Raw genomic sequence first — 27,509 nt, 5'->3', positions numbered from 1 at the left:
TAAGTAACATGCTTGTGCTTTACATTTGAATCCATACCACTGAAAATGGTATGGGTGAGTGGGCGAGAACGAAAAGGCACAGGGTGACAGGGCCAGGCCCCAAATGAGGCGAATTCGGAGCGGGCCGGCCCGCACGAGCCGACGAAACCGACGGCGACCCGCGGCGGCGCGCTCTCGTCCATCCACGACCCACCCGCCGGTCGGCATCGGCAGCAGCTTTGCCCTGCGCTGGGGGAGAGGGACGACAGCTCCGGCGCCACCCACGGCACGGAAAGGACGGACGGCGCAGGCGGCAGCCGCCCACGCCGAAGGCGTGATCTCACTTGACCAGCCTTCCGTCTCGTGTCTCGTCGCCCAACGAGACGACTACTCCCCGGCCTCCTCTCGCCCTGATCGATCGCTGAAACGACAGCATGGCGGCGGCGGCGGGAGGACACGTGCTGTGGCTGCATGGCTCCGGCCAAACGGGAGACGAGGGCCGCGCCCAGGTCAGCCCCTACCTCTCCGCGGCGGAGTTCGCCTCCGTCCGCTTCTCCTTCCCCACCGCACCCACCGCCTCCATTCCCTGTTACGGTACGCCCTGACCTAGATCAAGCTCATGCCATTACGATCGACGGATCATCGACGCCGGTTCTAGTTCAACTTAATAAACTAAGTTTTATTTTCAGCATCTTAAAAATGAAACCTGTATTTGGTTGAAGTAGAGCTTGTGCGAGATCACCCGTTGTTTGACCCACGGACTTGCCAGATATTGACACTTGAACCATTTGCATCGCATCCACAGTTTCAGAGAGAAATCTCAAATTACAGTGATATCTGCCATTGCTGGCTTGCTGCAGGTGGTGAGGTTATCACGGCTTGGTTTGGCATCCCGGAGGTTCCTATAACTGCTGTAATTATCACTCTCAGCTATCCAAAATGTTGTTTGCCACATTCAACACTATGTCTACGTGATTCTTTCTTTTGAAAAACTAGTAGTTACTTATTTTTAGTGAATGCTGTCTTCTTTTGCTGCAATAGCATTACTTATTGGAGTTCAGCTTTAAATTTTCTGCATCTTAGAAAACAGCCAGAGATGAAAAAGAAGTCCTGAAAGCGGTGGAGGGTGTTCACGAAATGTTAGACAGAGAAGTGGCTGGTGGAACGAGTCCTTCAAACATATTCGTTTGTGGATTAAGCCAAGGAGGTAATCTGCATGCTTCTGGCAATAACTTTAGTAAGTAGTACTCACAAGACTTTGATTCTGATTGGTTGTTTTATAGGTGCTCTAGCCATAGCAAGTGTTCTACTCTACCCAAAGACTTTAGGTGGCTGTGTTGTCTTCAGTGGTTCACTTCCTCTAAGCAAATCACTTGCTGACAGGATACCATCCGAAGCTAGAAAGGTAAACAAACAAGCAAATATAATTGCACCGAGAATTACATGATCATGACATCCTTGTGTCATGTTCTCTGATTTTTCTCTCCAACCTGAAATCTTCCAAATTTGCAGACACCAGTATTATGGTTTCATGGCATGGCTGACGGATTGGTACTGTTTGAAGCTGGACATGCTGGGTGTGCATTTCTACAAGAACTTGGCATGACTTGCGAATTCAAGGTGGCAATAAAGCAAATATCTGTCACTGACAGTTCTTGTGAAGATTGAGATATGATCTGTTTTCAGAAATTCCTGTTTGCTGACTATAGTGTTCTACTCTTCTTTCACTAACAAATGATCAGGCTTATCCTACTCTTGGACACACGTTGGTGGATGAAGAGCTCCAATATTTTCAACAGTGGATCAAGGATCGTTTATCTCAAGGAACTGGAGTTCCATTGCTATCCTTATCTGACAACAGGGATCTCCACTAGCTGCATTGTTTAGAACCAATTGACCAAACGGAAGGAACACCACAGGCCAAATTTCTACCATCTCCACCTGTTGAGATGACTATTCTTTTCTTTAGTTTTTTTTCTAATTTATGGCTACCGTTACTGGTGGTAAATTGGTACCAAATAAATTTTATATTTCCAAATCAATGCCTTGTGTGCTGTAATGTGATTTGATAAATGTTTATCATACACCAATTTCTTCCATCCCACCTTACCGTTTGCACTGTGATTCATTTGATCCTTCAATCAACACAGTAGATTTGGCAGATATTACAAAATCAACTCGCAAAATTTAAAAACAGTTCAAACTTTTTAAATAATTCAATAAGTTGCAACTTGCAAGCTTGGTCAACTACCAAACCGGCTCACGACTGATGTGTGATGACCAAGCTGGAGTGACGCTTTACGGGCCCAGTTGGACTTCGGCCCATGACCCAATGAGTAGCCTCGTCCGCTTCCTCTTCTCCCTCGCCGCCGCCATCGCCGCAGCCTCCCTCCTCGCCGCCTCCCTCCGCCGCCGCGCGCCGCCCTCCGGCCTCGCCGACCAGCTCGACCCCGCGCCCATGGCCGCGGCCCGCAACCGGAGCTTCGTGCTGTGGCTGCACGGGCTCGGCGACTCCGGCCCGGCGAACGAGCCCATCCGCACCTTCTTCTCTGCGCCGGAGTTCCGCCTCACCAAGTGGGCGTTCCCCTCCGCGCCGAACTCCCCCGTCACCTGCAACCGTACGCCTCTTTTCCCCCCGTCATCTCGTCTTCTCTGCTTCGGATTTGCGCCTGATTCAGTAGCAAAATTTTCCGCCCAGGTGGTGCTGTGATGCCGTCATGGTTCGATATCCACGAGCTACCTATGAGCGCTGTGAGTTCACTGATTTCCACCTATCTAAGCATATGATCAACTGTACCAGTAGGAATTAATCTGGTCCAAATACTCAACGCTTAGGGTTCTCCCCAAGATGATAGTGGGGTTCTTAAAGCTGTAGAAAATGTTCACGCCATGATTGATAAGGAGGTAGCTGATGGTGTCCATCCAGAGAACATATTTGTTTGTGGATTCAGTCAAGGAGGTAGGACTAGCGCTCTGCGTCGTATGTTTTCTGAAGCGATGAGAAATTTTCACTGTGAGCTAAGTGCTGGACTGTGTGTTGGCTGGCAGGTGCTCTCACATTAGCAAGTGTTTTGCTTTATCCCAAGACGCTAGGTGGTGGCGCAGTGTTCAGTGGGTGGGTGCCTTTTGGTTCGTCTGTCACTGAGAGGATTTCACCGGAAGCGAGGAAGGTATGCAACAATGTTAATCCCTTTTTCGTCCAGTCTAGTTTAATGAACATGCATAAGGTACAAGCGAGCTTAAATTTTGAACTTGGTAAAAGAAAATACTGAGCCATGGCCATAGGAGATATAGCATATGGTGCTTGTTTCCTTAGAACTGCGTCATCATCGAAGAAAACGCTAGACCAGCAAAGATTGAACTGTATCATTCTCTTATGAACTGACATAAATTTCCTAAGGTTTCCTATGTTTCTGGAATACCTGTGTAAAATCTTTTACTTACCTGAATGTACTCCGTATCAAATGAAGCTTACTCTGTCTGGACCTTGTTATTTACGATTAGCCTAGATTCAGTGTTCGAAATAGATGTCCTACATTTCGGGAATATCTCCTGTAGATCTTTTACCTACCTGAATGTTATCGAATGAATTTAATGAAGTTCACTCTGCCTGGACCTAGCTAATGCAGAGCTTCTGCTCAAACATCAAATGTTGCAATAATTCTACTGTGGTCCAAACTTGCATACCAATTGCAATATGAGTTGGATGTCAGTATATTCAAATCTGGAGAAACAGGAACTTTCCACCTTAGTGCTTTGGTGGTAATAGGACGAAATGGTTATTCAACAATGGCAATTGTATTATGCAGGTTGATTCACAATGTTGATTAAACAGCACACCTGTGTTTTTCTTTTTATTCACATAAGTGGCACATCGATCTACATGACTGTGGTAATAGTTGAGCCTTGAAGTACGCCGTCAGCAAAGTTAGTAATTGTATATTCCTTCATGATTGAACTTCCATAAATTCGTGAGTGATATAACTTTGACTTCAAAATATTATAATAACTCATTACTGTATGAGACTATGAGTAGAAGTTTGCTGTGAAATTAATTATTTATGTGTTTAAATTTATTAATTTGTTATGGCTTAGATTCAATTTTTGAACTTTTCAGACTCCAATTCTGTGGTCACATGGACTAGCTGACAATGTAGTATTGTTTGAAGCTGGTCAGGCTGGTCCACCATTTTTGCAAAATGCTGGTTTTACCTGTGAATTTAAGGTAATTATGTATGTTGTTTTTCTCTTACACACTAGAGGACCTTCAATTGATATGCTAGTTCTAACTCTATAAAGTTATCATGTGCGTTTATTAGGCATATCCAGGTCTTGGCCACTCAATTTCCAAGGAAGAGCTCCATTCTCTTGAGTCTTGGATCAAGAATCGTCTAAAGGTGTCCCAGGATAAGGAAAATTAACATTACATTGGTTTGGGCTGCCATCACTCTCTGGTATATACAATTTGGGGAGAAATATTATAGACTTGTTTGACCTTTACGCCCATGCATTCGTCCAACTCTATATTTGAGACTAATCAATGTGTCAACGGACATATGACCCAAAGTTCATAGCTGCACTGCTTTAGTCGCCTGAGTTTGTATGTTGTTGTGCATGGCCAGCTGCACCATGACAGCGTCTAAGTACTGAATAATTACACTGTGTTCCAGTCTACTCTCCAACATTCCAGTCTGTTTTTATTTTCATATTTTTCAATTCTAATTTCACCAATTGAACATCCAGTGCCACGCTTTGGGAGACAAGAACATCATAATCTTAAGTTACTTTGGTTTTTCTTTGCTGGCATTGGATGCACTGGAGGACTGCAGGACTAGCTTGGTTGGCTTAAGCAAGCATTTGGTTGCAGTCCCGTGCCGTGTTCCACTCAAGGATGTCAACTTCCAAAGTTTTAATGTGTTATTTTCAAACTTATTAAGGGACTGAACTGTCTTCCTTTTGGAGATTTTATTCCTATCATCAATCTTCTCTTAACACCAATGTCAAGTTGATCGTTTCCGCGTGCAGACCACTGACCATTTCAGCGATATGTGATGGCGAGACACACTTGCATCGTCAATCTTTTTACTTCTGTTTATGTTTATAAGCTAAAAAATTAAATTTTTAATCTTAAATTTAGAGTTGATTTTAGAGTTTTTTCATTGAGGATTTTTTTTCTAGTATTAGGTTTTAGATTGTTAAAATATGTATATAAAAGTCTTAATCATAAAATATTTTTCTTTTGCAACAATCACCCCCCCCCCCCCTAACTTTGCTGCTGCTGCAATCGGTTTTGTGAAAAACGGTGAATGAACAGTGTGTCTTTTTGAACTTATAGCTTTCAGAACAGAGGATGTTACACGTACATGGGAAAATTCGTAGTCTAGTATGCTTGACCTTTTGACTTGAGCATCGATGTCCACTTTCTCTGGAATATTTGACTTGTGAATAATGTATTTCTATCACAACACACACACAACTTGCAAAAATTTCATGTGTTTTCAAATGTAACTGGGATATCAACAATCAACATCTACCCAAGATTCACATCTAGATTTTTAATAACATAAAAACAAGTAGCAATGCTAGTACTACCAAATATCTCTCGAGATCTAAAGCCAACACAAAATTAGGCCAACCGTCCCACCGGCTTACGTTACGAGACGCCAACGCCAGCACCGGGGACACAGGCGACGGGGGAGGACGCGAGTTGCAATAGAAAAACGCGACCGCGACGACGGCGACCGGTCAGCCAGCCTTTCGACAATACCGACGCGTACAAAAGCTAGTATAGCCCAAGTCGCCATTCCCGCTCCTCGTGCTCACCGCCACGCCCATCGCACCGCTCCCGTTGTCTCACCCTCACCGCCTCTGCTTTTACATCTTTACCGCTACGCCACCGTGCAGAGCAGTACGCAACAAACAGCCCAAGTAGACCTTCGCTCGCATACGACACAACTTGTATGTATATACAAGGACACTTAGAACATTATAAGAAAATATTAAAAACTATATTACATTATTTTTCATTTCACTCCAATTCAATGATAGTATACATATTTGCCACGAAAAAGTCAAAAGATGTATTTACAAATGAATAATTTGTGAATAAAACTTTTATTTACGTGTTCTTAGTAATTTAAAAGTTAATGCTAAAAATACATTACGACAAAAAAATATCAAAATTAACTCTAAATTTAATTTAAGGTTGTAAATTTAAATTTTGGATTATAATCATAAAGAAAAGCCAAAAGATGGGACGACAATTTTACCCTATCTATTCCTCAATTATCAATAGACATTAGTCTTTTTTTCCTCAATATTAATCTCTAATAAACAAATGTTTATATATATATTTTTGCAAAGGAGCCAATACTATATAGGCCGTGTTCTTTCTCCCTCTTTTCTAACCCAGATTCTCTCGTTTTCCGTGCGTATGTTTTTTTAATGTATTTTTTATAAAAATTTTCTATAAAAATGTTTTAAAAATCATATTAATATTTTTATATTTTAAATATTTAATAATTAATTAATTATCTATTAATTTATTATTATATTTTTCGTGTCAGGTCAGATAACTTATGCCAAACGCGGCCATGGTAATATGTCCAGCCAAACTCATCCTCGTCGAGACCTTCGTATCCTAGGCAAAATGCTTCCTGTTCCAATCCAACAAGATGAACAAATTTGGAGGTTCACTTGTACTTTAGTCTTCGTTGTTTAAAGCACGTTAATTTGAGAAAGATTTTCCACAAGAATTTCATAGGAAACGCTGCTTTTGAAAATGATGGAGTAGTAGTAGTACTAGTAGTAGGCATGTTGCTGACTGTAATTTTAGAAGCGACGGAATTCAGGGGCTATTTGGTACAAGGCTAAAGTCGGATGTTTGGATATTTATTATAAATAGTAAATATAGACTATTAATAAAACTCATATATAATCTTGAACTAATTTGCGAGACGAATCTATTGAGCCTAATTAATCCATGATTAGGCTAAGTGATGCTACAGTAAACATACTATAATTATAGATTAATTAGGCTTTAAAAAATCGTCTCGTGGATTAGCACTCATTTATAAAATTAGTTTTTTTATTAATCTATATTTAATATTTCAAATTAGTGTTCAAACATATGACATAGGGCTAAAAAATTTAATCCTAATTCAGAGCTCCGGCGCCGCTGACCATTGGCTATTTGGCTTCACCACGGAGCGCACAGTAGCTGTCGCTGGCGACTGTTGCTGATCGGTCGCAGTGAGAGCGACCGATCAAATTTAACCCAAAAACTGGCCCACTGCTCTTGCAGACGAGTACTACTCCTCAAATTGAATGGCATTTAGGCGTTGCTTAGTTCTCAAAATTTTTCTCCAAAAACATTACATCAAATTTTTGACACATGAATAAAATATTAAATATAGATGAACTAAAAAACTAATTGCACAGTTATGAAAGAAATCTTGAGACAAATCTTTTGAGCCTAATTAACCCATAATTAGCCATAAGTGCTACAGTAACCAACATGTGCTAATGACGGATTAATTAGGCTCAAAAGATTCGTCTCGCGATTTCTAGGCTAGCCGTGAAATTCGTTTTTTCATTCATATTCGAAAACCCCTTTCAACATCCAATTAAACATTTTCTCAATCTAAACACCATGTTAGAAGAATGCTATTACCCTCCTCGAAACCGAAATCGAATTTGAGATCAAATCTCGCGGCAGCAAGCAAATGGAGCCGCAAAGAGAGAGCAATAATGGAGGGAGGGCAAAATTGCCTCGTCATACAAGGGGCCCCTGCGTCTGCGTCTTCACTGCGGCGTCGTCATGGCTCTCGTTTTCTTTTTGCCTTTGCATCTTCTTCGCCTGCCTGTCGAAAACTTCAGTAGCCATCAAATGCAGCATTTCTCTTCTGCTCCTCTCTGCTTCTTTCCTCCGTGCTGCTGCAACTTGTTGCTCCCTCTAGCCTCTCTACGAGAAATTGGACGATGCAGTGTGCAGAGCCCATAAATTGTGCCAGCAATCAGCTTGTCCTTCAGCTCGTACTCTAGTACTACACCAACAGTGACTGGTCTTATTTGATGTTGTTTTCTTTTTCATGAGTTTGTTATACTGTACATCTCATCTTTTAGCTATTATTTATGTTTATAAGTTAAATTTTAAGTTGATTTTGAGTGATTTTTTTATCATAGTTTATTTTTTCACCATAGCTTTTAAATCGCTATGAACATATATATAAGAGTTTTATTCGTAAATTATTTTTCGTTTACAACTATATCATCTGATTTTTTTTCTCAAAAAAGCGAAAAGATGACCCCTTATTTTATCAGCTATCTGATTTTATGACAACTATTTAGGTGTATGAATTAATTTATTACTACAAAGTTGAAAAATTATGTTTCAGAAAGATCACATAAGAAACTTTCATATAATGTTTTATCTGAAATACACAGTCTAGAAGTTTGAACGTAACAATGAAAATTCAAAATCCACGTTCAGGAAAGAACAGGCTATTGCGAATGCAGTTGGTTTGGTACTCAACTTGTGCTTAATACTAAAGCATCAATGTCTCGCTGATGAGATGGAGAAAAAGAAAAGGCTAAAGAAGCCGTAAAACCCCAGAGGTAGTATAGGAGTATTAAAGCCGAATAAAGCTTTGCACTGAGTGTACTAAAGGAAATAACAAATTTTGTGGAGTACACGTCCTTGGCAAGCAGGGTGAAAACCCAGTTCGCTCACGGCTAACTTTCGCTTTGCAAGTAGCACTAATTTTCTATTCACATTCTTTTCAAGAGTACCAGTGCAGTGCAAGAGGAAAGCTCTAATGCTTCTTTTCGAGCCGCCCAACAGGGTAGCTGAAAAGAAAAAAAGTACTACTACAAATGTACAATTCGAAAAGGAGAAGTAAAATTTACATGAAAAAACATGACCCTTTTTGATGGAAAAACTCCGTACTGAATTTACTTGTTCATGAAGGAGTTTGAACCAAGCTTGCTGTTCTTTTACCTCATTCAAGATGGTGACAATAACATATGTTCTTAGCAGAAATGGTGAAAATATGTTCTCAGCAGAAATTACACTGTGTGGAACTGCTTTACATCAAAGATGTTGATTCCATCGTTCCGGGAGATGAAAGTAAAATTTACTATCTCCGTTCCATGTATTTTTGTACCGTTTATGTTCAACCGTCTATCTTATTAAAAAAATATAATTAGTATTTTTATGGTTATTAGATAATAAAAACATAAAAAACTTTATATGGACTATTTTTAAATAAAACAAACAATCAAACATGGAACACGTAAATTCATAAATACAAACATTAAACACGTAGATTTACCGATGCAGTTAAATTGGGGCGGATGTTAGCGTTCAGGAAGGAGTTTGAACCAAATTTGCTGTTATTTTACTGAATTCAAGATGGTGACTAACATTCCCCTTTATTTTTGAAAAGATGGTGAAAACATGTTGCTTAGCTGAATTTACACTGCTTGTGAAACTGCTACAATTGACTGTAGTACATCGAAGATCATGTTTATGATTCCATCATTCTGATGAATCCCAACTATTGCATGGAACATACTTAACTATCATGGACAAAACAATAGGCTTTGCACATATGCTTTTCCTTAATAGAGGAGGAATGTACAACGAGGCAAGCATAACTTGATACTGCCTCCATTTGTAGATATCCCATAAAGAGATTTCTTGCCCACTCAAGCTTTATAAAAGCTATAATTAACTAAAACATTCCTCTCCATTGCAGTAGGAATCACTCAACAGTGCCATACACATGATGCAATGATCAGAACCAGATGCTAATGCTAGTGACATGAGTCAATGCAAAAACAGCTAAAAATTACAATGAAAAGAAATGGAAATGGTATTGTTCTCTTGCAAAAGAAGTTCATTGTTGAACTGGAGGAGCAAAAATATGGTACAGAGAGGTTGAAAGGGAGAACTGTAATTTGGATTGGATCACACCATCCTGATTTTCCCTCTAAACCTCGGTGCTCATTAGAGTGCAAGAAATCAAAAGAAAGAAACAGCAAAAGGAGCTTAGAGCTGAGGTGCTCTTGATCAAAACAACAACTACTGGTACTGACCTTGACCTGACCTTCTTGGTCGTCTTCTTCCTTCTCCTAATCTACAAGAACAAGGGAGCAGCAGCTGCAGGAGGAGGTGCTCAGTTCCAAGCACCCCACACCTTCTCCCCGATGAAGCGGACCAGCCTCCCCACCGTGCTCTTCTCGGCGTTGACGTTGCCGCTGCTGCTGCTGCTGCAATCGCTCTCGCTCAACGTCGTCTCGTCGTCCGCATCGCCGTCCATGCTGTCACGCTCTTCCTCCTCGTCGTCGCCATCGCCCTCGTAGTCGCCCTCCTCCTCGCCATCAAAGCCGCAGGCTTGGTGGTGCTCCACGTTGACGTCTGCCTCCTTGATGTCACTTGCATCCTCCTCGCCGTCGCCGCCTCCGCGTCGGCCGCCGCGTCGGCGACGACGGGGAGGGCGGCGCGGGGGACCGGTTCCTCCTCCTCCTCCGCCGCCGCTGCCCTCCTCCACTGCGTCGATGATGCGGTGAATGAGATGGCGGTTGGGGGACGCGTCCCAGCGCGCCCAGAAGCTCTTGTAGCACGTGAAGCACCCGCACCCCATCTCCGGCGGGTGGGCCCCGCGGCGGCGGCGGCGTCCCCCGGCGGCCCCACCTCCAGATAGCAGGTAGGCGAGCACCTCCTGCTCCTCCGCCGTGAGCGCCGACGCCAGCGCCAGCACAGCGGCCGGCAGCGCAACCACCGCCACGGCAGCATCCGCCGGCGCCGGGTGCACCCTCCGGCCCTTCCCCTGGTACAGCTTCTTCATCCTCCCCGCCCGCGCGCTCACTTACTCCACTTCCCACTTACAGACTTGCTTCAGCCGCAGTTCGCCGGGTTAGGTGCCCACCAACTGCTCGACCAAAAGCCAATCCGGGACAGACGCGGCCGAAGTCCGGGTTGGTGCGGGTAGGTGGTGGGGGCTCTCGTCGGCTAAGACGTTGCTGTTCGCAGTCGCTGAGGGATGGCGGCCGCGCAGCACTCCCTTCTACCTTAGCAGCAGCAGCAGCGAGAGGGGTGAGAAGAGAAGAGAAGAGGGGCAGCGCGTCGTGTGTCGTGTGGTGTTGGAGCGTCCGGTTTGGTGGGTGCGAACTCTTTAGCCGAGAGGCCCCGGCGAGGAGGGGCGGAATCTCTCCTTGCGACCGCGTGTATGGCCATGGTCGCGACGGCGAACGCGACTCCATGTTACGACCACGTAAACGGTCCACCTCAGCCTCCTGTACGCCCCTGGCCGTCGGACGCACGGCTCTTCCGCGCAATTATCTTTTCACTTATACTTATAAATAAAAAATATATATATATTTAATTTTAAATTTAAAATTAATTTTAAGTTTTTTAATAAATTTTATTTTATATGATTGAGGTTAAATCGTTAAGAATACATATATTAAATTTTTATTTATATATTATTTTTTCTTTATAAATATGTTATTTATTTTTTTATAAAACACCCAAACAATCACCCCATATATCTTCTGAGCCAAAAGTTGGATTAGTTTTCCAACTAACTTAAGCAATATACAATTTGACTCTTTTTTTCTTCTTTTAAATAAAAAACGGCTCAGTTTTTTTAGTTTATATCTTCAGTTTTTGTAAAATACGGAGATACCACAACTGAATCTAGTCGTGAGCGGTCTTTGATCTGATATGTTGTGAACCCTAGTCGTGACACACCTGTTCAGACGGGTCAGCTCGCCTCATGGCCGATGGGCCTAGCCCATTACAAGTTTCGACCTTGCAAGGCCAGGCCCAAACAGTGCTGTTCAAGCTTCACTTTGCTGATGCCGCTAGATAGATGATAAAAATCACTGCACAAGATTGAAGAAAATGGTCAAGAGAAAGAAAATCATATACCACGCCTTCGTGGAGCACCCAGAAAGAGAAATAGATAGATCGACTCGCCGATCACTTTCTTTTCTTTTATTTTCTTTTCTGTGAAACTCGAACACGGCCTCTGGTTGCTTGCTCATTCGTAGGGGTTCCTGAAACTCTTGAGGAGATCGGGGATGTCGTAGGCCAGCATGTCGTCGACGCCCTGCACCAGCTTGGGCTTCAGCTTCTCGAACTTGTCAAAGTTGTAGGCGCTCAGGGCCTCCCTGTACTCGTCCACGCCGGGGAAGTCGCCGGCCGGCAGGTGCAGCTCCTTCTGAACCTTGGCGAACTCCTCGTCGAGGCCGTCCAGCAGCCGCTGCTGTGCCTTGGCCTTGCCCATCAGGGCCGGCATCTCCTTCTTCAGGTGGCTGATGATGTGCGCGTGGACCTTGGCTGATCTCGCACGCTTCACAAATTCGTTGATCTAGCAATTTTCAGTGACAAAATGGTTGGGATAAGTGAGCACATATTCGTCCTGCATGAAATGAGTGTTCACTGATCAAGGAGAAGAGCTCCTAAGTTCTCACTCGACGGTCGCAGGCTTTCTTTGGAATGTTGTTCAGGTCGGAGAGCAGGTCATCCTGTTCTTTCTCAAACAGTTCTATACCCAATGGCCCAGCTGCTGACTCCTTAATCGGCTTGTCGTTAAATGAACTGCCACATGTTAATTGGGAATTATCAGATTGACCGATGTATTTGCCATGTGTGAAACTTCTGGGGAAGAAATGACATCATACCCTATGTAGACACGCATGACTTCTGGTGTGTTCAGGACTTTTCCAAGCGACCATAGCAGTGCTCCATAGACCCTCATGAGCTGAACATTTTTTTGCCAGAAGCAAAATCGTTATTTGCTTTCAATCAACAGAGCTATTCCATTTTGTCTCCACTTGAGATGCGAAAAGCAAATCAATATTTCTTTTGCCTATGCATAAGAGGATGAAAACGGAATATGCTCGCACTAAATAAAGGCATAGCAATAAGCAGGCAGACTCACCTGTTGTGCATCAACTTGGTCTGCTTTGTTTAGAACTATACGTATTTTGTCATCATGCCCTCGAAGTGATCCAATTACACGCTTGAACTCATCGCTGATATCAAGCTTATGGGGATCAAATAGGAGAAGAATAAGATCACACTTGGCCGCAAACCATGATGTAACTCCAGTGAAGTCATAGCTGCGTTGTGTTCGCTGCTTTTCACCTGATAAAACCCCAGGGGTGTCCACAAAGTTTATATGCTCCAATAGCTTGGCAATGAAAAACAAAGATAATTTATTAGTTTCTTTCAGAGTGCAATAGAATGCGAAGTAGCGCAAGACAGAGAATATACTGGATGAGGCATCTGAGAACATTCGAACTTCGATAGAAATGCTGTCCCAAAAGATGATAGGCCACTATAAGGCATGTCAGCTTGCACGGCAATTGTGTTTCCAGGGATGCATCTTTCATCAGGTCCAGACTGCGGTAGCGAGAGGATTTATCAATGGGAAGTGAAGATCAATACAAATATGTTAGTGAAACAACAAAATAAAAAAAGGCAGAGCAATTGACATCTCCAAAGAGAGCCTACTGTGATGACAACAAATCTGTCGGTTGTAGGCTCCGGACCAATATGAGCACCTGCAAGAGTAACATCTCAAATATTATCAAATATTTCCAACGGAAAATATGTAGGAAGAGACAGTGCAAAAATATATAATTCTCAATAAGGAAGAAAAGAGGAAAAAAATCCATCATGTTTACCTGGATAACTTGTCTTCAGTAAATGCTTTATGAATGTGGTTTTTCCCGTGGAATACTGGCCCAGTAACATGACCATTGGCTTCGCATCAAAATCACTGCTAGTCTGCGAATAATATAAACATGATGTAGAAAGCTCTATTACGAAGTCATGCATGACAACTGAGAGGAATAAAATAGATAAGATGCACGAATTATTTCATCAACAAGCGATAGAATAGTATGGTAGAAGTTTATTAGTTCATGGAGAAAAGGTATTATGTATGTGAAATGTGTAGTTCATAGAGAAAAGATGAAGGTGACACACCAGCAAAGGTGAAACAAAGTCATCGAACTGATATGTTTTTTCTAGGGGCCTCAACTTCTCAATGTATGATTTCTTTAACCCATCAATGATCGAAGTAACTGATCTTAGAGGAATCTGCACAGAGAACAATTAGCATCATGTAAAACTATGAGCAATATTAATACATACACATATTATGATCACCTCTGTTGCTGTTGTACCTTCTTTCCTGACTTGGAGTTAAACCAGTTGGCTGATGCAGGCGATTCTGATGGATGACATACTGCATGATCGGGAAGATAAAAAGTTGGAAACAAACTATGAGACAAGAAAAAGTAAGTTCCGCCTAGGTAGAGGTAGCAATCCATACCGACAATATTGGAGTGGCTCTTGCTCACATAATTCTTTTTCTTTCAGATCAAAAACGGGGAAAAAGTTAGAGAGCAACTGAAACGTCCGTGTGCTACTGCTGCAGCATTTTCCACGCAAATGAAACTAAAAGATCAATGCAGACATACTAGTTTTTTATCCAGACCTTCCATTGTCGGGGGTTTCAACATATCCAAATCTGATATAAAAGCCGAGAGTAAGTAGGCCAAGAGTTTCTTCAGAGATTTAAGTATTACCCGGTACTAATTGTATCACATTTACCTGCATGTGCAAGGATGTCCTGACTGATCTCGTTCCCAGCTTGTGCAAGAGAAACCAGCTGCACATTGGCATGTGGTTGAATAAGCCGTATGAATTGCAGCAGCAAATGCAAATGTCCCGGGAAAAAAGAACAAGTGAAACAGACCTGCATTGCAGTCATAAATTCCGAAAATCCAAGATAACCCTGACGCTTGGAATCCGCAATTGCCCAAACCTAAAGGTTCCAATGCAATGTTCGTCAATTGTGATCGTAACCAAAAAAATGATTTTGGTCATAACCGAACGTGTGTTTTCCACTCTTTTTGAAGGGAAGTAAATTTACATCTACTAACAACCACAGTTCTCGTCCAGAATTGTAGATCTTGTTCTACAATTTCGGTTGCAGAAGAACTATGCAATGGGCTCACGTCCAGGACGGCTCCAATGCCGCTCCTCTGCGTGCGCGGCGCTGCTACTCCATGCTCATTTGCCATCAACGCTCTCCCCCACATTCGCTCACGTCCTCCGTGTTGTCTCGCGATGATGATATCAGATGATACTAACTGATATCATCTGGTATCAACTAGATTACTAGTTGATAATTTATCCCGTTCCAACGGAATTATTTTGGTTGTGCCTGGAAGGAAAATTTCAGTCTTAACAAAAAAAAAAGGGAATAATTTCCACCTGCTTGAGGTCGGGCCGGGAGAGATTCGACATGGCGAAGAACTTGAGCGCATCTTTCCCCGTCACGCGCCCGTCTCCGTCTACCAACGTGTACCGACAAATTGAGAAGCATTTACCGGCAAAACCGAGGGGGAAAAAACAACAAGCAATGGGGACGCAAACCGTCGTCGGCGAGTGAGAACCAGCGGAGGTAGGTCTCGCGCTGCTCCCTGGGTCCCCATCTCGTCGGCGGCGAGTCCGATCCCATCTCCGGCTCGCCTTCTCTCTTCTCTCCGACGGGGAAGAGAGAAGAGAAACAGAAGAGGAGACGGAGAGAGATGGAGAGAATGCCACGATTGGCGCGCGCGGGGGGTCGCCCTCCCGCCGCGGGATAAACGGCTCGACGCGGCAAACGCGGCGTTCGCCGTGGACATGGACGACCTCGCCCCCGATGTCTCGATTGGGCTTCGTCCACTTCCGGCCCGCCAGAACGGCTAAATCAGGCCCACCGATACGCGGGGACGAACCTGAGACTCGGCCAACTAGACGGCCTGGGTCGCGTTGGCGGCGGCGCCGCGGTCAAAAACGGGGCCCGCGTGGGCTGACGTCGCGACTCCCGAGCTGGGGCAAAGTCCCATCGCGTCGCATCAAAAGGCGGTGCGCTCTCGGGCGGCGCGAGCGGGACACCACCACCGCCCACGCGTCGCCGTCCCTCTGGCCGCTCGCCGTGCGCCACGCGGAGGGAGGGATGGCGCGGCTCGGCCCCACCGCGCCACTGCCTGGCCATCAATGTGGGGAGAGGTGGTGTGCGGGTGGGAGGAGCGGTGCGATTCCCCCCACCACCGTGACAGCCACTGCGGCGCGGGCACTGCGAGCTGTGTGACAACTGACCAGTCGCTTGCCTATCGCCGTTTTCTTCCCCGAATACATGGTCAAATCGTCTGTCCAGGTCAGAGGTTCACAGCACCGAAACTACTCCCTACGAGACATTATTTTCTGGGACACCTTAGAGCAGGTGCTATAAACCGTATATTTTAATATTTTAATGTAATAAGAGAGAAGAGGTGGTCTATTAATTTACACGGACTCCAAAACACCGTGTTTGTATGACATGTGGGACTATGTACTAATGTTTCGTAGTTAACTATTATATGAATTAGCTATTAGATTGACTATAAATAAATTGAAGCTAGTAGTTGGCTATACTATTGAACTTGCAATTACAGTCTAGTAGTACTAATATACTCTTAGATTCAAAAATTTATGAAACAATTATATTAAAGTTTGAAAATATTGTGCGCAATTTGATCTATATAGCTTTGTATTAATATGTACTATAAAGTAGGCTAAAATAAAGTTGGTCTGCAAAAGACATTTCCATCGGTGGTATCCAAACGAAAACTAAAATATAAATAAATTTTGTCAAACGTTTAAATTTTAGTTTTAATTTTTTACTTTAACCAACAAAGAGCAAAGTTTGTATTGTCTAGATGGATGGATTTAACGTAGAGGCGGCAGGGGCTCGAGCCCCCGTTTTCCCCATTAAAGCTGTTGGAGCCTCCACGAAGATCTCCTCAAATTTTATGGCAATGATCAATAGAAACGAGGGATAACCTCTATCTAACTTATTTAAACCTCCCTATTCTCGTTGGCTAGATCTGCCATTGATTATCGATCTTGTTAGGAAAATCTAGAGTTCCACACCTGTTTTCCTTTGGTGCTATAAACCAATCCAATTTCTACGGGTTATGCCATAACTACCCGGTTCAAATTCTAGGCGGCGTTCTTCAACTCTATGTGTATGTTTCTCAAACTAGTAAATAGCATATTTTTAATAAAAGTTTATTGTCTTATGTTTTTATACTAATATTTTAGTTATATAGTATTTAATTTCACCTTTTACCTCGTTAAATAGATACCATAAAAATTATATAATCATTGGTCTGAAAAAGAAAACAACCTAGGTTTCTTTACCTATGCATGTAGTAGGTCTAAACATTGATTGAGGCCTAATGAGCAGGAGCAATTAGCAATGCTATGCAGCTATGGATGCAAAGTTTGGTTTGCAGTTCAACTAATAGCTATTAGTTGGATGATGGCGCCATGTTAACAAACACTCGCTAGAATGAAACGACACGACAGTGGGTAAATTCTTCGTGCACGTACACGCCGCTAGCTGGCGCCGGTTTATAGTCAAGTGAGCCATGAAGGCATGAAATATAGTAGTAGTACGTCTGACCAACGGTAATTACTACCCATTGAATTACTGGTAAACACGACCAAATCAAAACTCGACCGGACAATCAGCTCGACGGTCATCACGATTTATGTGGTCGTCACGATTGATGATACTTCGGTTGTCTGTTATTTTATTGATAAAGGACGAGAGATTATATTATTTTTATAGTTATTTAATAGTATACATAATAAAGTTAATTGTTATGAAGCTAATTCTCTAAAAATTAAAATATATAGAAATACTTTTAAAAACATATTATTTAATTGTTAAAAAATAACTACACAAAAGCCGAGTAAAAGACTTAGTGCCTTTTCGGGGAGCTTAAAATTAAAAAAACAACCGGTGAGTCAACTTCTCATAATATGGAAAAACCGTGTTTCCCAAGCTTCTGGCTTCTAATTCATTTTCTATCCGCAACTCTAGATTCTCAAAACATCAGTACTGTGTGGGAGAGATTCCGACTTATAGAAATTTTCTGAGAAGCTACGGCGGCTAGAAGCTCCCCTAAACATACCATTATACTTGTCCGTACCAAAAGAACTTTATTTATTGATTTCTGTATCCAACATTTGATCATTCGTCTTATTTCAGAAATTTATTGAAAAAACTCAAATAAGTAGTCACATGTAAATTATTATTCTTTTTATCAACTAATAAAAATAAAAATATTGATGGCAACAAAATTTCAAATAGAACAAGAGTCAAACGTTACATTCAAAGACTAAAAAAACAAACTTATTAGAGGATGGAGAAGTACTAATTTGCCGACATCAAACAGTTAAGTTTGAAGTCTGCAGTACACCCACGGTACTAAAGCTCTGTCGCAAATTACCAACGATTTCACTTCACCGGTTCACGTTCGCCCCCACGCACGGAAGCCACGGATTCGAATCCTGCGGCGTCAGGGTCGTGTTTAAATTCGAGCAAATCCTGGAGAAAATCTCTTGGGTTAGTGCGGCGGGAGTCCGTTCCACGTAGTGGACAGCACAGCGACTCCCCCTCCCTCCCTGTGCGTACGAGATAGCGGCGGCAGCAGCTAACACCGAAAGAGCCAAAGCGAAACGTGTTATTGCTGCGCCACAGACGAAACGCGGGAATACGAAGTAAACTCGGCAACGACAGAGAGAAAGAAAGAAAAGAAAAAGATAATCTCAAATCATCGAGAAAAAGAAAAGTAATGGCATGAGACGAAGAGAGAAGACGAGGGGGGAGGAGGCAGTGGGGAAGGTGGGAAGCTATCCAAAGCTAAATTTCTCGCTGCCCAAAGCTATCCCCTCCCCGCGTCGCCTCCCACCCCACCCCCGCCTCCCCCTTCTTCTACCCCCCTCCCCCCCTCCTCCTCCCCCCGCAGCCAAACCCGGCCGCGTCTCAGCTCGACCCACCCGCAACCGCACCGGAGCTCAGCTCAGCTCAATCCCTTCTCGTGCTGCAGCGCCGCACCGCGCCGAGGAGGTTTGGGGGGGAGACACGAGGAGAAGGTGTTTGTGATTTTGTGTGGATGGGGGGAGAGGTCATGTGCGACGCGGCGGCGCTGGCGGCGGCGCCGAGGTACAGGGGGGTGAGGAAGCGGCCGTGGGGGAGGTTCGCGGCGGAGATCCGCGACCCGGCGAAGCGGGCGCGCGTGTGGCTCGGCACCTACGACTCCGCCGAGGCCGCGGCGCGGGCCTACGACGTCGCCGCGCGGAACCTCCGCGGCCCGCTCGCGAGAACCAACTTCCCGCTCGTCTCCCTCCCGCTCCCGTCGTCCCACCACCACCACCACAACGGCCACGGGAAGGCGGCGGCGCCCCGGCACGCGGCGGCGCCGGTGGCCGGCCCCGCGTGCAGCGCCAGCTCCACCGTCGAGTCCTCGAGCGGGCCTCGCGGGCCCAGACCGGCCGCTCCTACGGCGGCGACGCCACGGAGGCGCGTTCCACGGTCCGCACGGCCGGCGCCCGACGCCGGCTGCCACAGCGACTGCGCCTCGTCGGCCTCCGTGGTGGACGACGACGGCGACGACGCCTCTACCGTTCGGTCCCGCGTGGCGGCGTTCGACCTCAACCTCCCGCCGCCGCTTGACCGGGACCACATCGACCTGTGCACGGACCTGCGGCTCTAACAGGATCCCCACCGAATCAAAGCAATCGGAGAAGACGATTCTACTCGTCATCTTTTCCCAACTAGATGCTTGTATTCGACTCGACATAGTTCTGTACCACTATTCTTTACGCGATAATTGACAAGGAATGAATGGCCACGGTGTTTCAAATCAAACACCTAATTTTCCTCTTCGCTTTCTTGGATTACGATCCACTTTATTCCTGCCATTTCTCTACGAAATTTCATCAGTACACGCATACGATGTCATACGCGTATTGCCATTGTTTCCACCACGCATATGTTCGTCTGCATCAATCTCGATCAACTTTTTTTTTCCAATCTTGTAAATCATTGCAGAGCTTAAGCCACTTGCATGCATTATCCCTTCTCATTACATAGGCGTTCTGTTTATTTTTTTTAATCCTTTTTTCCACTAGCCACGCATATCTCCTTTTGTGATCTTACTCCCATAACTTTCTGTCCCACAAAATCTTATTTAACGTGTCGATCAATCGATCACGCATTCCCAAATTGGCAATCAAGGGAGATGAACTATATCATGGCAAGCAAATGATGAAATGATATTGATACTTCCTCTATTTCAAAATAAAACTATTTTTAAAATTAAAATCTTGTTCCGTAAAATAGTGTTTATATTACTTATTCGCTTAGACCTTCGTCCATTTCTTATTTATTAAGAGATATTATAGTTTTTTTTCTTAATCTTAAGCCTAGCTAAACATCTAATTATATTTTAAAACGGAGCTACTACTTAACAATTTTATACATCATACAACAGTTATCCAGCAATGATACTCAGTGCCCAACTCGCCAAGTAGGCATTAAACGAATGGAGTACACTCAAAACCTTTTTTCTACGGCAGAAATTGACGTATGGCACTTCAGAATAGTTTCATCGAGGAAAATGACACTTTAAATATAACAATTAAGTTTCATATTTGGAAAAAATGCCATCCCTGACTCGTAAAACAAGTGGAGGTGAAATTGCAAACGAAACTACATCCAATGAACCGTATGCAGGAAATGAACTAATAGTACGAAGCACCGTATAACAATTTTCGCAAGAACCAGTTGATTTGCAACTTGCAAGTGCCCTGATCAGGACGGAACGGAATCCGCTGATTTAAAGTTAGTGAACCCGTGTCACTGACACGTAGACCTATACCTAATGAGTCTATACGTCAGTCTTATTTGACTTAAGTTAGAGAAACCTCTTCCGATCGATCAGAACACGATACTTACTGCTTAGCAAGGTGTACGAGAACTAGCAAATTGATCAGCTAGTTAGAAGTGCAGCAATTTGACGAGTAAGCGCGTTCTAGTACAAGGATTTGAAAGGCTGACAATTCAAGCTTACAGACCTTCACTTCACGAAATAGATAGTGCGCACCTTATGTATACCTCTTGCCTGTGGCCCATAACGTTCTAAACATATACATCATCCATTTTTTTTCAGAATATAACATAATTGCCTTTTTTTTTCTTAGACTCTGACCAACAATATTTATTCACTTGCTCTAGTTAAGTTACTTAAGGTGAAAACAGTACCAGTAAGGTCTATCATCCGGATCATTTTTAGCATATCTAGCAGTAACTTGTCTTTTAATACATAACACATTTCACTTTTAGACATATACTCCCTCAGATTTTAAATATACGGCGTATTTTATTTTATGACAAATATTTGACCAAGTATTACTATATTCGGTGGCACCGATGGCATTTTGCAAATTCCACACGATGCTCTTTGTTTTCAGCAAATGACCCCGTCAGTAAAAACTCACTAACCTCAGTGGACCAACCAATTTACTACATCTCGTGCACTAAGCCACTAACAGCTAGTAAACCAATGTATTATTTTAGGGAAAGCAAAGCAATTTTGCTATTGTTAGGATTACACATGCAATGGCCAATTTTCCTTCAATTACTCAATTCATTTCTCATGATCTGTTTGGTGATATCTTATAATTAGCCTGCTTACTTGATCTATTTTGTTATGATATGTTACAGTGTTAAACGAATAACTTAGCTAGGTGGAATGTCATTTTACTTTGCTTTTATTAGATTTGTATTATAACACTGTACAATAATTAGGTCTATAAACAGTACTAAGAGATGAATAAGAGCTTTTCTGTTCCACTAAACTTTTTTTTTTTTGCAGAAACTAGTCTTCTATACTTAAGAACATAATGGAAGTTACTCTAGTTCTCATTAATGTTTTAGTTATGAATTATAGACTATCTGATTGTACAACGTGCTCTACATATAAATACATGTCTTAGTATATACATCTCTTAGTATATAGTAAAGTATATATCACATTATGACCCCGAGGACTCAAAATCCCGTATCTGCACTTGACATTAGGACATAATTTTGATGTCACAAAATTGATACTATTATATTAGTACTTAAAATTTTTTCCCTATTATCATAGTTTTATGTCAAACAAGTAAGATATTAATAGATCAATATTTGGTCAAGCATGTTCTAACAAAACAAAATACATTCTATATTATAAAATGAATGAAGTATTTAACCATTCAGCTTATTAAAAAATTCCGTGCAAATACAGAAAAAAAAGGCTTAAAGTGCATTCAATGTTAAAACAAGTCATAACAAAAGTACACGATAGCCATATAAATTTCATGGGACTTCAAAAAGTATAAACCAACCGTTAACATTGCAAGTATGTAGGGCTTTCTGAGTATATATGAAAAAAAATTCTTGATTGTTTTGTAGAACAATTGATAAAGACACTGACATAATATATAATATGATAATGTCAACGGTAAATTATGGAGTTGAGACAAACTCAGTAGCATAGATACTCCATAACAAAATATATGTGAATAAGTCAACATCATTAGTTAGTAAAAAAGGGATGGTATATGTTTGTTTATTGTACAGATATTTAGAACAAATGGATAGTAAAATGAACTAAAACAAATGCGTCCAATATTAAAAAAATGGAGATGGTACATGTTTATCAAGTTTTTACACAAAATACATGAAATTACAAATTATTAGTGGGCTAATTAAATTTTACTACTTTTAATATGTTTCAAAATAGAAGTGTCTCTAGCGACGTGTTTGGTTCATGGACGAGGTGGGTTGGGTTGGCTGATTGGTTTCATTTTTCTGTTTGGTTGGATGGATGGGTTAGATCCTATTTTTTGTTTGGTGGAAGGGATGAGATAGGATGAGTTGGACCCGTTTTTTTTTAGTTGGAGGGATGAGATGGGATAAAAGTTATCTCTCATATCCAAAATAAAATATTAAATACTAGGATTAATATATGAATAACCTAAAAGTAATTGAATGTATATTTATACAAGTAATATATTTTAAATAAATTTAATAAATAAAATAAACAATCATCCGTGCGTCGTGGTCGTTCTAGGACGGATCCGTCCCACCGTTTTGGTGGAATGGATTGGACCTAGATCGTGAAGAAATATTCCCAATTCATTCTACGCATCCATCAACTAAACAGGTTAGAGATGGGTTAACTATATCTCGACCCATCACATCTCTAGAACTAAACACATGTAAGTTCTTAAGCAAAAATTGATGTTAATTAGAAAAGACTCGCTGGCGCGGGTCTGGCTTCTTCTTCCGCAAGTTGGTCTCGCTCGCCCGCGGCGGCGGCGGCGCCGGCGAGGAAGGAATCAACCGCCGAAGCCGAGCCGTCCGCTCGCTCTCGTCCCAAACCCCCACAAATATTTTGAACTCCACCCCCACCACCAAGCAAAACAGAGGAGCCACCGAGATCGGGCGAGATGGTGCTGCGGCGGCTGGGCGGCGCGCTGCTCTTCCGCGAGGCGCTATCGCTGTCCAACATCCGCCGCCGCGCCTCCAACTCCTGGGCCGCCATGCGCGACACCTTCTTCTCCACCAAGGTAGGTAGGTTAGTGACCCCCTGCTAGATCAATCCCCATCCCTCACTTCTCCTCTCCTCCCTGATGCCCTCCCGTTTGGCTGATGCGTGTGGTGTTCCGGTGCCCGCAGGAGGTGTTCGAGAGCCACCGCGTCGTGTTCACCGTCGGGACGTCCATCGCCTCCGTCCTCACCGCATGGGCCGGTACGCTACTGCTTTACCTGCTTCCGGGGTTGTGTATGCTATTTTCGTTCTCAGCGTTGGCCATTCGGTGGTGAGTGATGCGTGGAAGCAAGTGCGCCAAGTTGCATGTCAATTGATTAAGACAGCCTTTTCTATATCTTTAGCTGATGTAGCGAGTGCTGCAATTGTGCAAGTGCTAAACTAGATTTTTAATCTGTTCAGCAGCAATACTTTACGCAATACCTGAATTCGAACTAGAGATGTAGTATAGCAATGTTTCTCATATTATGGTTGCAGTTGGACTCAATTCTCTTTCCCACTTTCTGATTGTTGGTTAAGTTTATGGAAATTAGGAACGTAGTTCTTCATTTCTGTATTGGTTTTTGGTTCTGTGCTGAACTGGTCATTTGGCATGAAAGAGTAATGAACCTCAGTTCATTTGGCATGAAACAATTTTTTTAAATCGAGGCAAAACTGCTTTCTTTCCTGCTATATGTAATTTTGAATGATCCCAGCATGATCCACGCCTTTCCAACTGATAGTTTCTCACTCTTGACTGAAATTGACAACCATTTTATGCTTCTGTTCTCATTTGGCCCTAATGTCAATTGAATTTACTGGAATTTGGTTTTTTGTTGCATTTACAGTTTTCTAACAAATACTGTGATTTTTATTTTACAGGTTATTCTTTTCGCCATGTGCAACAATCAAGGATTGATAAGAGACTTCACTCAATTGAACAATCTGTAAGCCATTTATTGGATAGTCTGTTAGCACGCTTACTTAAACAGGCTCGTTTGCCATGTTAATTACAGCACTGAAATGCCTTATCTAAAATTGCAATCACATGATGTTTTCGTTTTTTTAGTTTCTCAAATGAGTCATAGTGAGTGTGACATTGGATCTATACACTATGATGATGCTGAAATCTCATTTCCTTGAAATGATGATGGTCAGATTTTTGTTATGAACTTATTGTCTACTTGCCCTGGTCCATGGCAATAGTTAGAGTTGGACCATCTGCTTTCCCTTTGCCCTCCATATTTGATTTCTGATTTACCTCCAGTGTTTTCTTGTAATATTTTGTGATATTTACCATGAATAGTGTTTGATTCTTTTTCCTCACAGTCTTTATCTTTCTTTATTTGTTGTCAACAGTTGAAGGATACTCACAAAGTTGAACATGAAGAGATTAAAAAGATTGTCACTTCCAGTAATATCAGCACTCCAGCATGTGTAGCCACTGCATTGACAACTTCTGTTGTCGGGTATGGTCTTTCTGCTGATATGTAAATTTATTTTTCGCAAATATTGATTTACTCTATAAATCACTACTACCAAATTGGTGGTTTTAGTTATATGTAATTTCTTCTACTTTCTACATGAGGTTCTGAATCTTCTGATGCATCCTATGCTGATCAAATTATCTCAATCTGTGAAATATATTATACATAAATATTGGTCTGTTACACTGAATTTCTGATGTAGTATATGAATTCCTGCTAATTTGTTCGAACTATAGAACCACTGTGGTATGCACTATACTGGCCATATAAACTGTTATCTTTTCATGTATTTAATCTGAACTAGCAAATTCAGTCTGATGTTAAAACTCATATCCCATGTGTCGATTTTGCACTTCAGTATGAATTTGTCTTTGCATTAATGGCCTCAGAGGCACAGACTGTGCTATGACCAAAGAGCGACCAAAAGATGGCAAACTTGTCTGATAAAGTGTGGAATGATTTCAAGAATTATGCAATATTGTGCTAGCAACAAATTGTGTTTATGCTGATTACACTCTTCTCTTCTTTTGCAACTTGCTAGGTATGCGCTAGGCTGGCGTGGTGGAGCTTGGTACACTCGGAGAAGCTTTCGAAGAGAGCAACAGAAGCTGATGGGCCAAATCAATTCCCACAACAGATGGCACTGGCGGCCTTTCAGTAAACTGAAAAACAGATTCAGAAGGAACCGATCAGCGACTAAGAATGCTGACGCCCCTCGGTTGACAGCCGAAAGCACCAAGGCCCCTTCAGGCAGCAGGGCATCTGAAAATGTAAGCAGTAACTGTCAGGCAACAGGCTGTACATGACTACTCTGAAATATAGATGAGAATTGATGCCCATGTGGCTGAGAATAGAAGCCAAAGAAGCCGGTAGACGTTCCAAATTTTGTAGGATTGGAACTCTTTTTTAGAACCCTTTTTAATAAGGTGTAGGATCGGAACTGGGCAGTTTATCGTTGTAACTCAGTGTCTACGCTGACGTACACGTTTAGTAGCAAGGCTGATACCTGTCATTTTCTTGGCCATGTTGTTTCCGCCCTTCAGAATGCGTCTTGACTCGTCAAGGCATTGCACCTGTAATTCTGTAATTCGTCGATGGACACATGAGAATGAGAGGATGCACAACCGTTTGAGTCTTATGAAACCTATGAGCTCGAAACAATATTATCTCGTGCTGGAGTTCATTCTACGGCTTGGAGAGGTGAGAATCAGGTGGTGTTTAGATTGAGAATTTTTAAGAGAAGTGTCATGTCAAATGTTTGACCGGATGTCGAAAGAGGTTTTTGGATACAAATGAAAAAACGAATTTCACGGCTAGCCTAGAAACCACGAGACGAATCTTTTGAGCATAATTAATCCGTCATTAGCATATGTTAGTCACTGCAGCACTTATGGCTAATCATGGGTTAATTAGGTTTAAAAGATTCGTCTCAAGATTTCTTTTATTACTGTGCAATTAGTTTTTAGTTTATCTATATTTAATATTTTATTCAGGTGTCAAAAATTTAATAGGATGTTTTTTTAAAAAAATTTTGGATGACGCAAGGCCTCATTTGACGCATTGAACGTCGAGCGTCTGTATGGCAAACACCAAAATCTGTTGGCCCAGAAACCTTGGGCTTGTGTCTCCGCCGCAAGATTGGCGACCGACCATCCGCGAGGTCGTGCTCGGCCACGCCGCCCCGTGTTCCCCGGCGATCTTTGCGTCCTCACGCGTGGTCGCACGGCAAGCGGCATCCACTGGCCCGCAGCACCGGCCTCGCCTCGCACGAGCGCCCACGGCAAAGCGGCAGCAGCAGAACCACATGCCCAAGAAAAGCGAAGCCCAACAAGCAACTGCTACATGTCGAACATGTTCAGAGTACTGAATTTCTGTTATAGTTTTTTTTTTTGAATGGTTCTGTTATAGTTTTCACAACAGAGGAGTTCAAAAATTCGAGAGGATGGTTGAGAGCACATAGTTTCGGCTATAATCTCGCAATAGACGAGTTCAATTTTCCAAATGTGTACAAAGCAGAACCCATAGAATTTAGTTCATATATATGAAATGCAAGTGCCCGGTGGCATGACGCTATCGTCCCACCCCACTAACAAACTGATAGATCAATCAGCATTCAGCAAGCGAGGCGCTGCCTTTTGCCGGCACCGGCCCACAGATACGGCGATTCCTATCCACCCCACTACCAAAGTTACCAACGCTGCTGCTGCGGTGCCACCGTGCGTTCCCCACTCTTATCAAACGGCATATGGTCCGAGAAACCTTTGAAACTCTTTTGAACATGATTTTGTGTGTCATGTATTACTTTCGTTTTCGTACGTTTGACACCGTTGAATATTTATATGTCTGACTATTCTTTATAATTATCATTATTTTCGTGTGACTTTAAGCATGATTTTATAATAACAACCAGAATAAGATAAGTGGTGAAATATACAGTGTTTAAAATATAGTATGCAATATCAAATTTGACTTTTACATATTTTTAAAAACACATTGTAAACTGTATTATAAGTTTTACTTATTAATTTTGTACAACTCGTGGAAATTATATTTGGACTTATACGC

At 42.5% G+C, this 27,509-nt stretch overlaps 6 protein-coding genes across 9 annotated transcripts; 4 read left to right on the top strand and 2 right to left on the bottom strand.

The window, feature by feature from the left end:
• Positions 1 to 44: 44 nt before the first annotated feature.
• On the top strand, positions 45 to 2,101 carry LOC121053217 (probable carboxylesterase Os04g0669600). 2 transcript variants are annotated; one of them, XM_040522988.1, is made up of 6 exons: positions 45 to 488; positions 840 to 892; positions 1,063 to 1,186; positions 1,263 to 1,384; positions 1,492 to 1,599; positions 1,722 to 2,101. In XM_040522988.1, exons 1-6 carry the CDS (start codon positions 104 to 106, stop codon positions 1,851 to 1,853), a joined length of 924 nt encoding a protein of 307 aa, XP_040378922.1. In that variant the 5' UTR covers positions 45 to 103; the 3' UTR covers positions 1,854 to 2,101. The 2 variants fall into 2 exon arrangements, with proteins under 2 accessions (XP_040378922.1, XP_040378923.1); XM_040522989.1 differs by having other exon boundaries at positions 334 to 573.
• A 167-nt stretch (positions 2,102 to 2,268) lies between these two features.
• LOC102708710 (probable carboxylesterase Os04g0669500) lies at positions 2,269 to 4,653 on the top strand. Its single transcript, XM_006652930.3, has 6 exons — positions 2,269 to 2,597; positions 2,678 to 2,730; positions 2,815 to 2,938; positions 3,028 to 3,149; positions 4,097 to 4,204; positions 4,299 to 4,653. Exons 1-6 carry the CDS (start codon positions 2,312 to 2,314, stop codon positions 4,398 to 4,400), a joined length of 795 nt encoding a protein of 264 aa, XP_006652993.3. The 5' UTR covers positions 2,269 to 2,311; the 3' UTR covers positions 4,401 to 4,653.
• Positions 4,654 to 9,417: 4,764 nt separating this feature from the next.
• LOC102708148 lies at positions 9,418 to 11,176 on the bottom strand. Its single transcript, XM_040523365.1, has one exon. The coding sequence runs from the start codon at positions 10,827 to 10,829 to the stop codon at positions 10,158 to 10,160; it is 672 nt and encodes a 223-aa protein (XP_040379299.1). The 5' UTR covers positions 10,830 to 11,176; the 3' UTR covers positions 9,418 to 10,157.
• Positions 11,177 to 11,578: 402 nt separating this feature from the next.
• On the bottom strand, positions 11,579 to 15,615 carry LOC102707863 (EH domain-containing protein 1-like). Of its 3 annotated transcripts, XR_001550022.2 has the most exons (16): positions 15,440 to 15,605; positions 15,278 to 15,357; positions 14,757 to 14,825; positions 14,612 to 14,669; positions 14,479 to 14,528; positions 14,331 to 14,370; positions 14,182 to 14,243; positions 13,982 to 14,095; positions 13,678 to 13,780; positions 13,505 to 13,554; positions 13,265 to 13,393; positions 12,930 to 13,181; positions 12,670 to 12,749; positions 12,460 to 12,586; positions 11,974 to 12,356; positions 11,579 to 11,868 (listed from the first exon to the last, which is right to left on the bottom strand). XR_001550022.2 is itself a non-coding variant. In XM_006652927.2 (15 exons), exons 1-15 carry the CDS (start codon positions 15,522 to 15,524, stop codon positions 12,027 to 12,029), a joined length of 1,629 nt encoding a protein of 542 aa, XP_006652990.1. In that variant the 5' UTR covers positions 15,525 to 15,615; the 3' UTR covers positions 11,889 to 12,026. The 3 variants fall into 3 exon arrangements, 2 of the variants coding, with proteins under 2 accessions (XP_006652990.1, XP_015691650.1); XM_006652927.2 differs by lacking the exon at positions 11,579 to 11,868 and having other exon boundaries at positions 11,889 to 12,356; positions 15,440 to 15,615; XM_015836164.2 differs by lacking the exons at positions 11,579 to 11,868; positions 15,278 to 15,357; positions 15,440 to 15,605 and adding an exon at positions 14,934 to 15,255 and having other exon boundaries at positions 11,889 to 12,356.
• A 2,842-nt stretch (positions 15,616 to 18,457) lies between these two features.
• On the top strand, positions 18,458 to 19,762 carry LOC121054228 (ethylene-responsive transcription factor 3-like). The gene has a single exon (XM_040523370.1). The coding sequence runs from the start codon at positions 18,994 to 18,996 to the stop codon at positions 19,591 to 19,593; it is 600 nt and encodes a 199-aa protein (XP_040379304.1). The 5' UTR covers positions 18,458 to 18,993; the 3' UTR covers positions 19,594 to 19,762.
• Positions 19,763 to 23,096: 3,334 nt separating this feature from the next.
• On the top strand, positions 23,097 to 26,111 carry LOC107304046. The gene is made up of 5 exons (XM_015836233.2): positions 23,097 to 23,497; positions 23,607 to 23,679; positions 24,340 to 24,404; positions 24,817 to 24,926; positions 25,486 to 26,111. Exons 1-5 carry the CDS (start codon positions 23,378 to 23,380, stop codon positions 25,748 to 25,750), a joined length of 633 nt encoding a protein of 210 aa, XP_015691719.1. The 5' UTR covers positions 23,097 to 23,377; the 3' UTR covers positions 25,751 to 26,111.
• Positions 26,112 to 27,509: the final 1,398 nt, after the last annotated feature.

Source organism: Oryza brachyantha, chromosome 4, assembly GCF_000231095.2.
Source record: "Oryza brachyantha chromosome 4, ObraRS2, whole genome shotgun sequence".
Classification (NCBI taxonomy): domain Eukaryota; kingdom Viridiplantae; phylum Streptophyta; class Magnoliopsida; order Poales; family Poaceae; genus Oryza; species Oryza brachyantha.
Note: the sequence above shows the minus strand (reverse complement) of the source record. Positions and strands in the feature narration are given on the sequence as shown.

What these genes read in the sequence shown, in the direction of transcription:
- LOC107304046 (XM_015836233.2), top strand. Translation starts at nt 23,378, where the DNA reads ATGGTGCTGCGGCGGCTGGGCGGCGCGCTGCTCTTCCGCGAGGCGCTA. An exon ending in ACACCTTCTTCTCCACCAAG is followed by an intron (nt 23,498 to 23,606) that starts GTAGGTAGGTTA and finishes CGGTGCCCGCAG; the next exon opens with GAGGTGTTCGAGAGCCACCG. An exon ending in TTCACTCAATTGAACAATCT is followed by an intron (nt 24,405 to 24,816) that starts GTAAGCCATTTA and finishes TGTTGTCAACAG; the next exon opens with TTGAAGGATACTCACAAAGT.
- LOC102707863 (XM_006652927.2), bottom strand. Translation starts at nt 15,524, where the DNA reads ATGGGATCGGACTCGCCGCCGACGAGATGGGGACCCAGGGAGCAGCGC. An exon ending in ACCAAGTTGATGCACAACAG is followed by an intron (nt 12,750 to 12,929) that starts GTGAGTCTGCCT and finishes AAAAATGTTCAG; the next exon opens with CTCATGAGGGTCTATGGAGC. An exon ending in AGAAAGCCTGCGACCGTCGA is followed by an intron (nt 12,357 to 12,459) that starts GTGAGAACTTAG and finishes GAAAATTGCTAG; the next exon opens with ATCAACGAATTTGTGAAGCG.
- LOC121053217 (XM_040522988.1), top strand. Translation starts at nt 104, where the DNA reads ATGAGGCGAATTCGGAGCGGGCCGGCCCGCACGAGCCGACGAAACCGA. An exon ending in TTGTGGATTAAGCCAAGGAG is followed by an intron (nt 1,187 to 1,262) that starts GTAATCTGCATG and finishes GTTGTTTTATAG; the next exon opens with GTGCTCTAGCCATAGCAAGT. An exon ending in TACCATCCGAAGCTAGAAAG is followed by an intron (nt 1,385 to 1,491) that starts GTAAACAAACAA and finishes CCAAATTTGCAG; the next exon opens with ACACCAGTATTATGGTTTCA.
- LOC102708148 (XM_040523365.1), bottom strand. Translation starts at nt 10,829, where the DNA reads ATGAAGAAGCTGTACCAGGGGAAGGGCCGGAGGGTGCACCCGGCGCCG.
- LOC102708710 (XM_006652930.3), top strand. Translation starts at nt 2,312, where the DNA reads ATGAGTAGCCTCGTCCGCTTCCTCTTCTCCCTCGCCGCCGCCATCGCC. An exon ending in TTGTGGATTCAGTCAAGGAG is followed by an intron (nt 2,939 to 3,027) that starts GTAGGACTAGCG and finishes GTTGGCTGGCAG; the next exon opens with GTGCTCTCACATTAGCAAGT. An exon ending in GTTTTACCTGTGAATTTAAG is followed by an intron (nt 4,205 to 4,298) that starts GTAATTATGTAT and finishes TGCGTTTATTAG; the next exon opens with GCATATCCAGGTCTTGGCCA.
- LOC121054228 (XM_040523370.1), top strand. Translation starts at nt 18,994, where the DNA reads ATGGGGGGAGAGGTCATGTGCGACGCGGCGGCGCTGGCGGCGGCGCCG.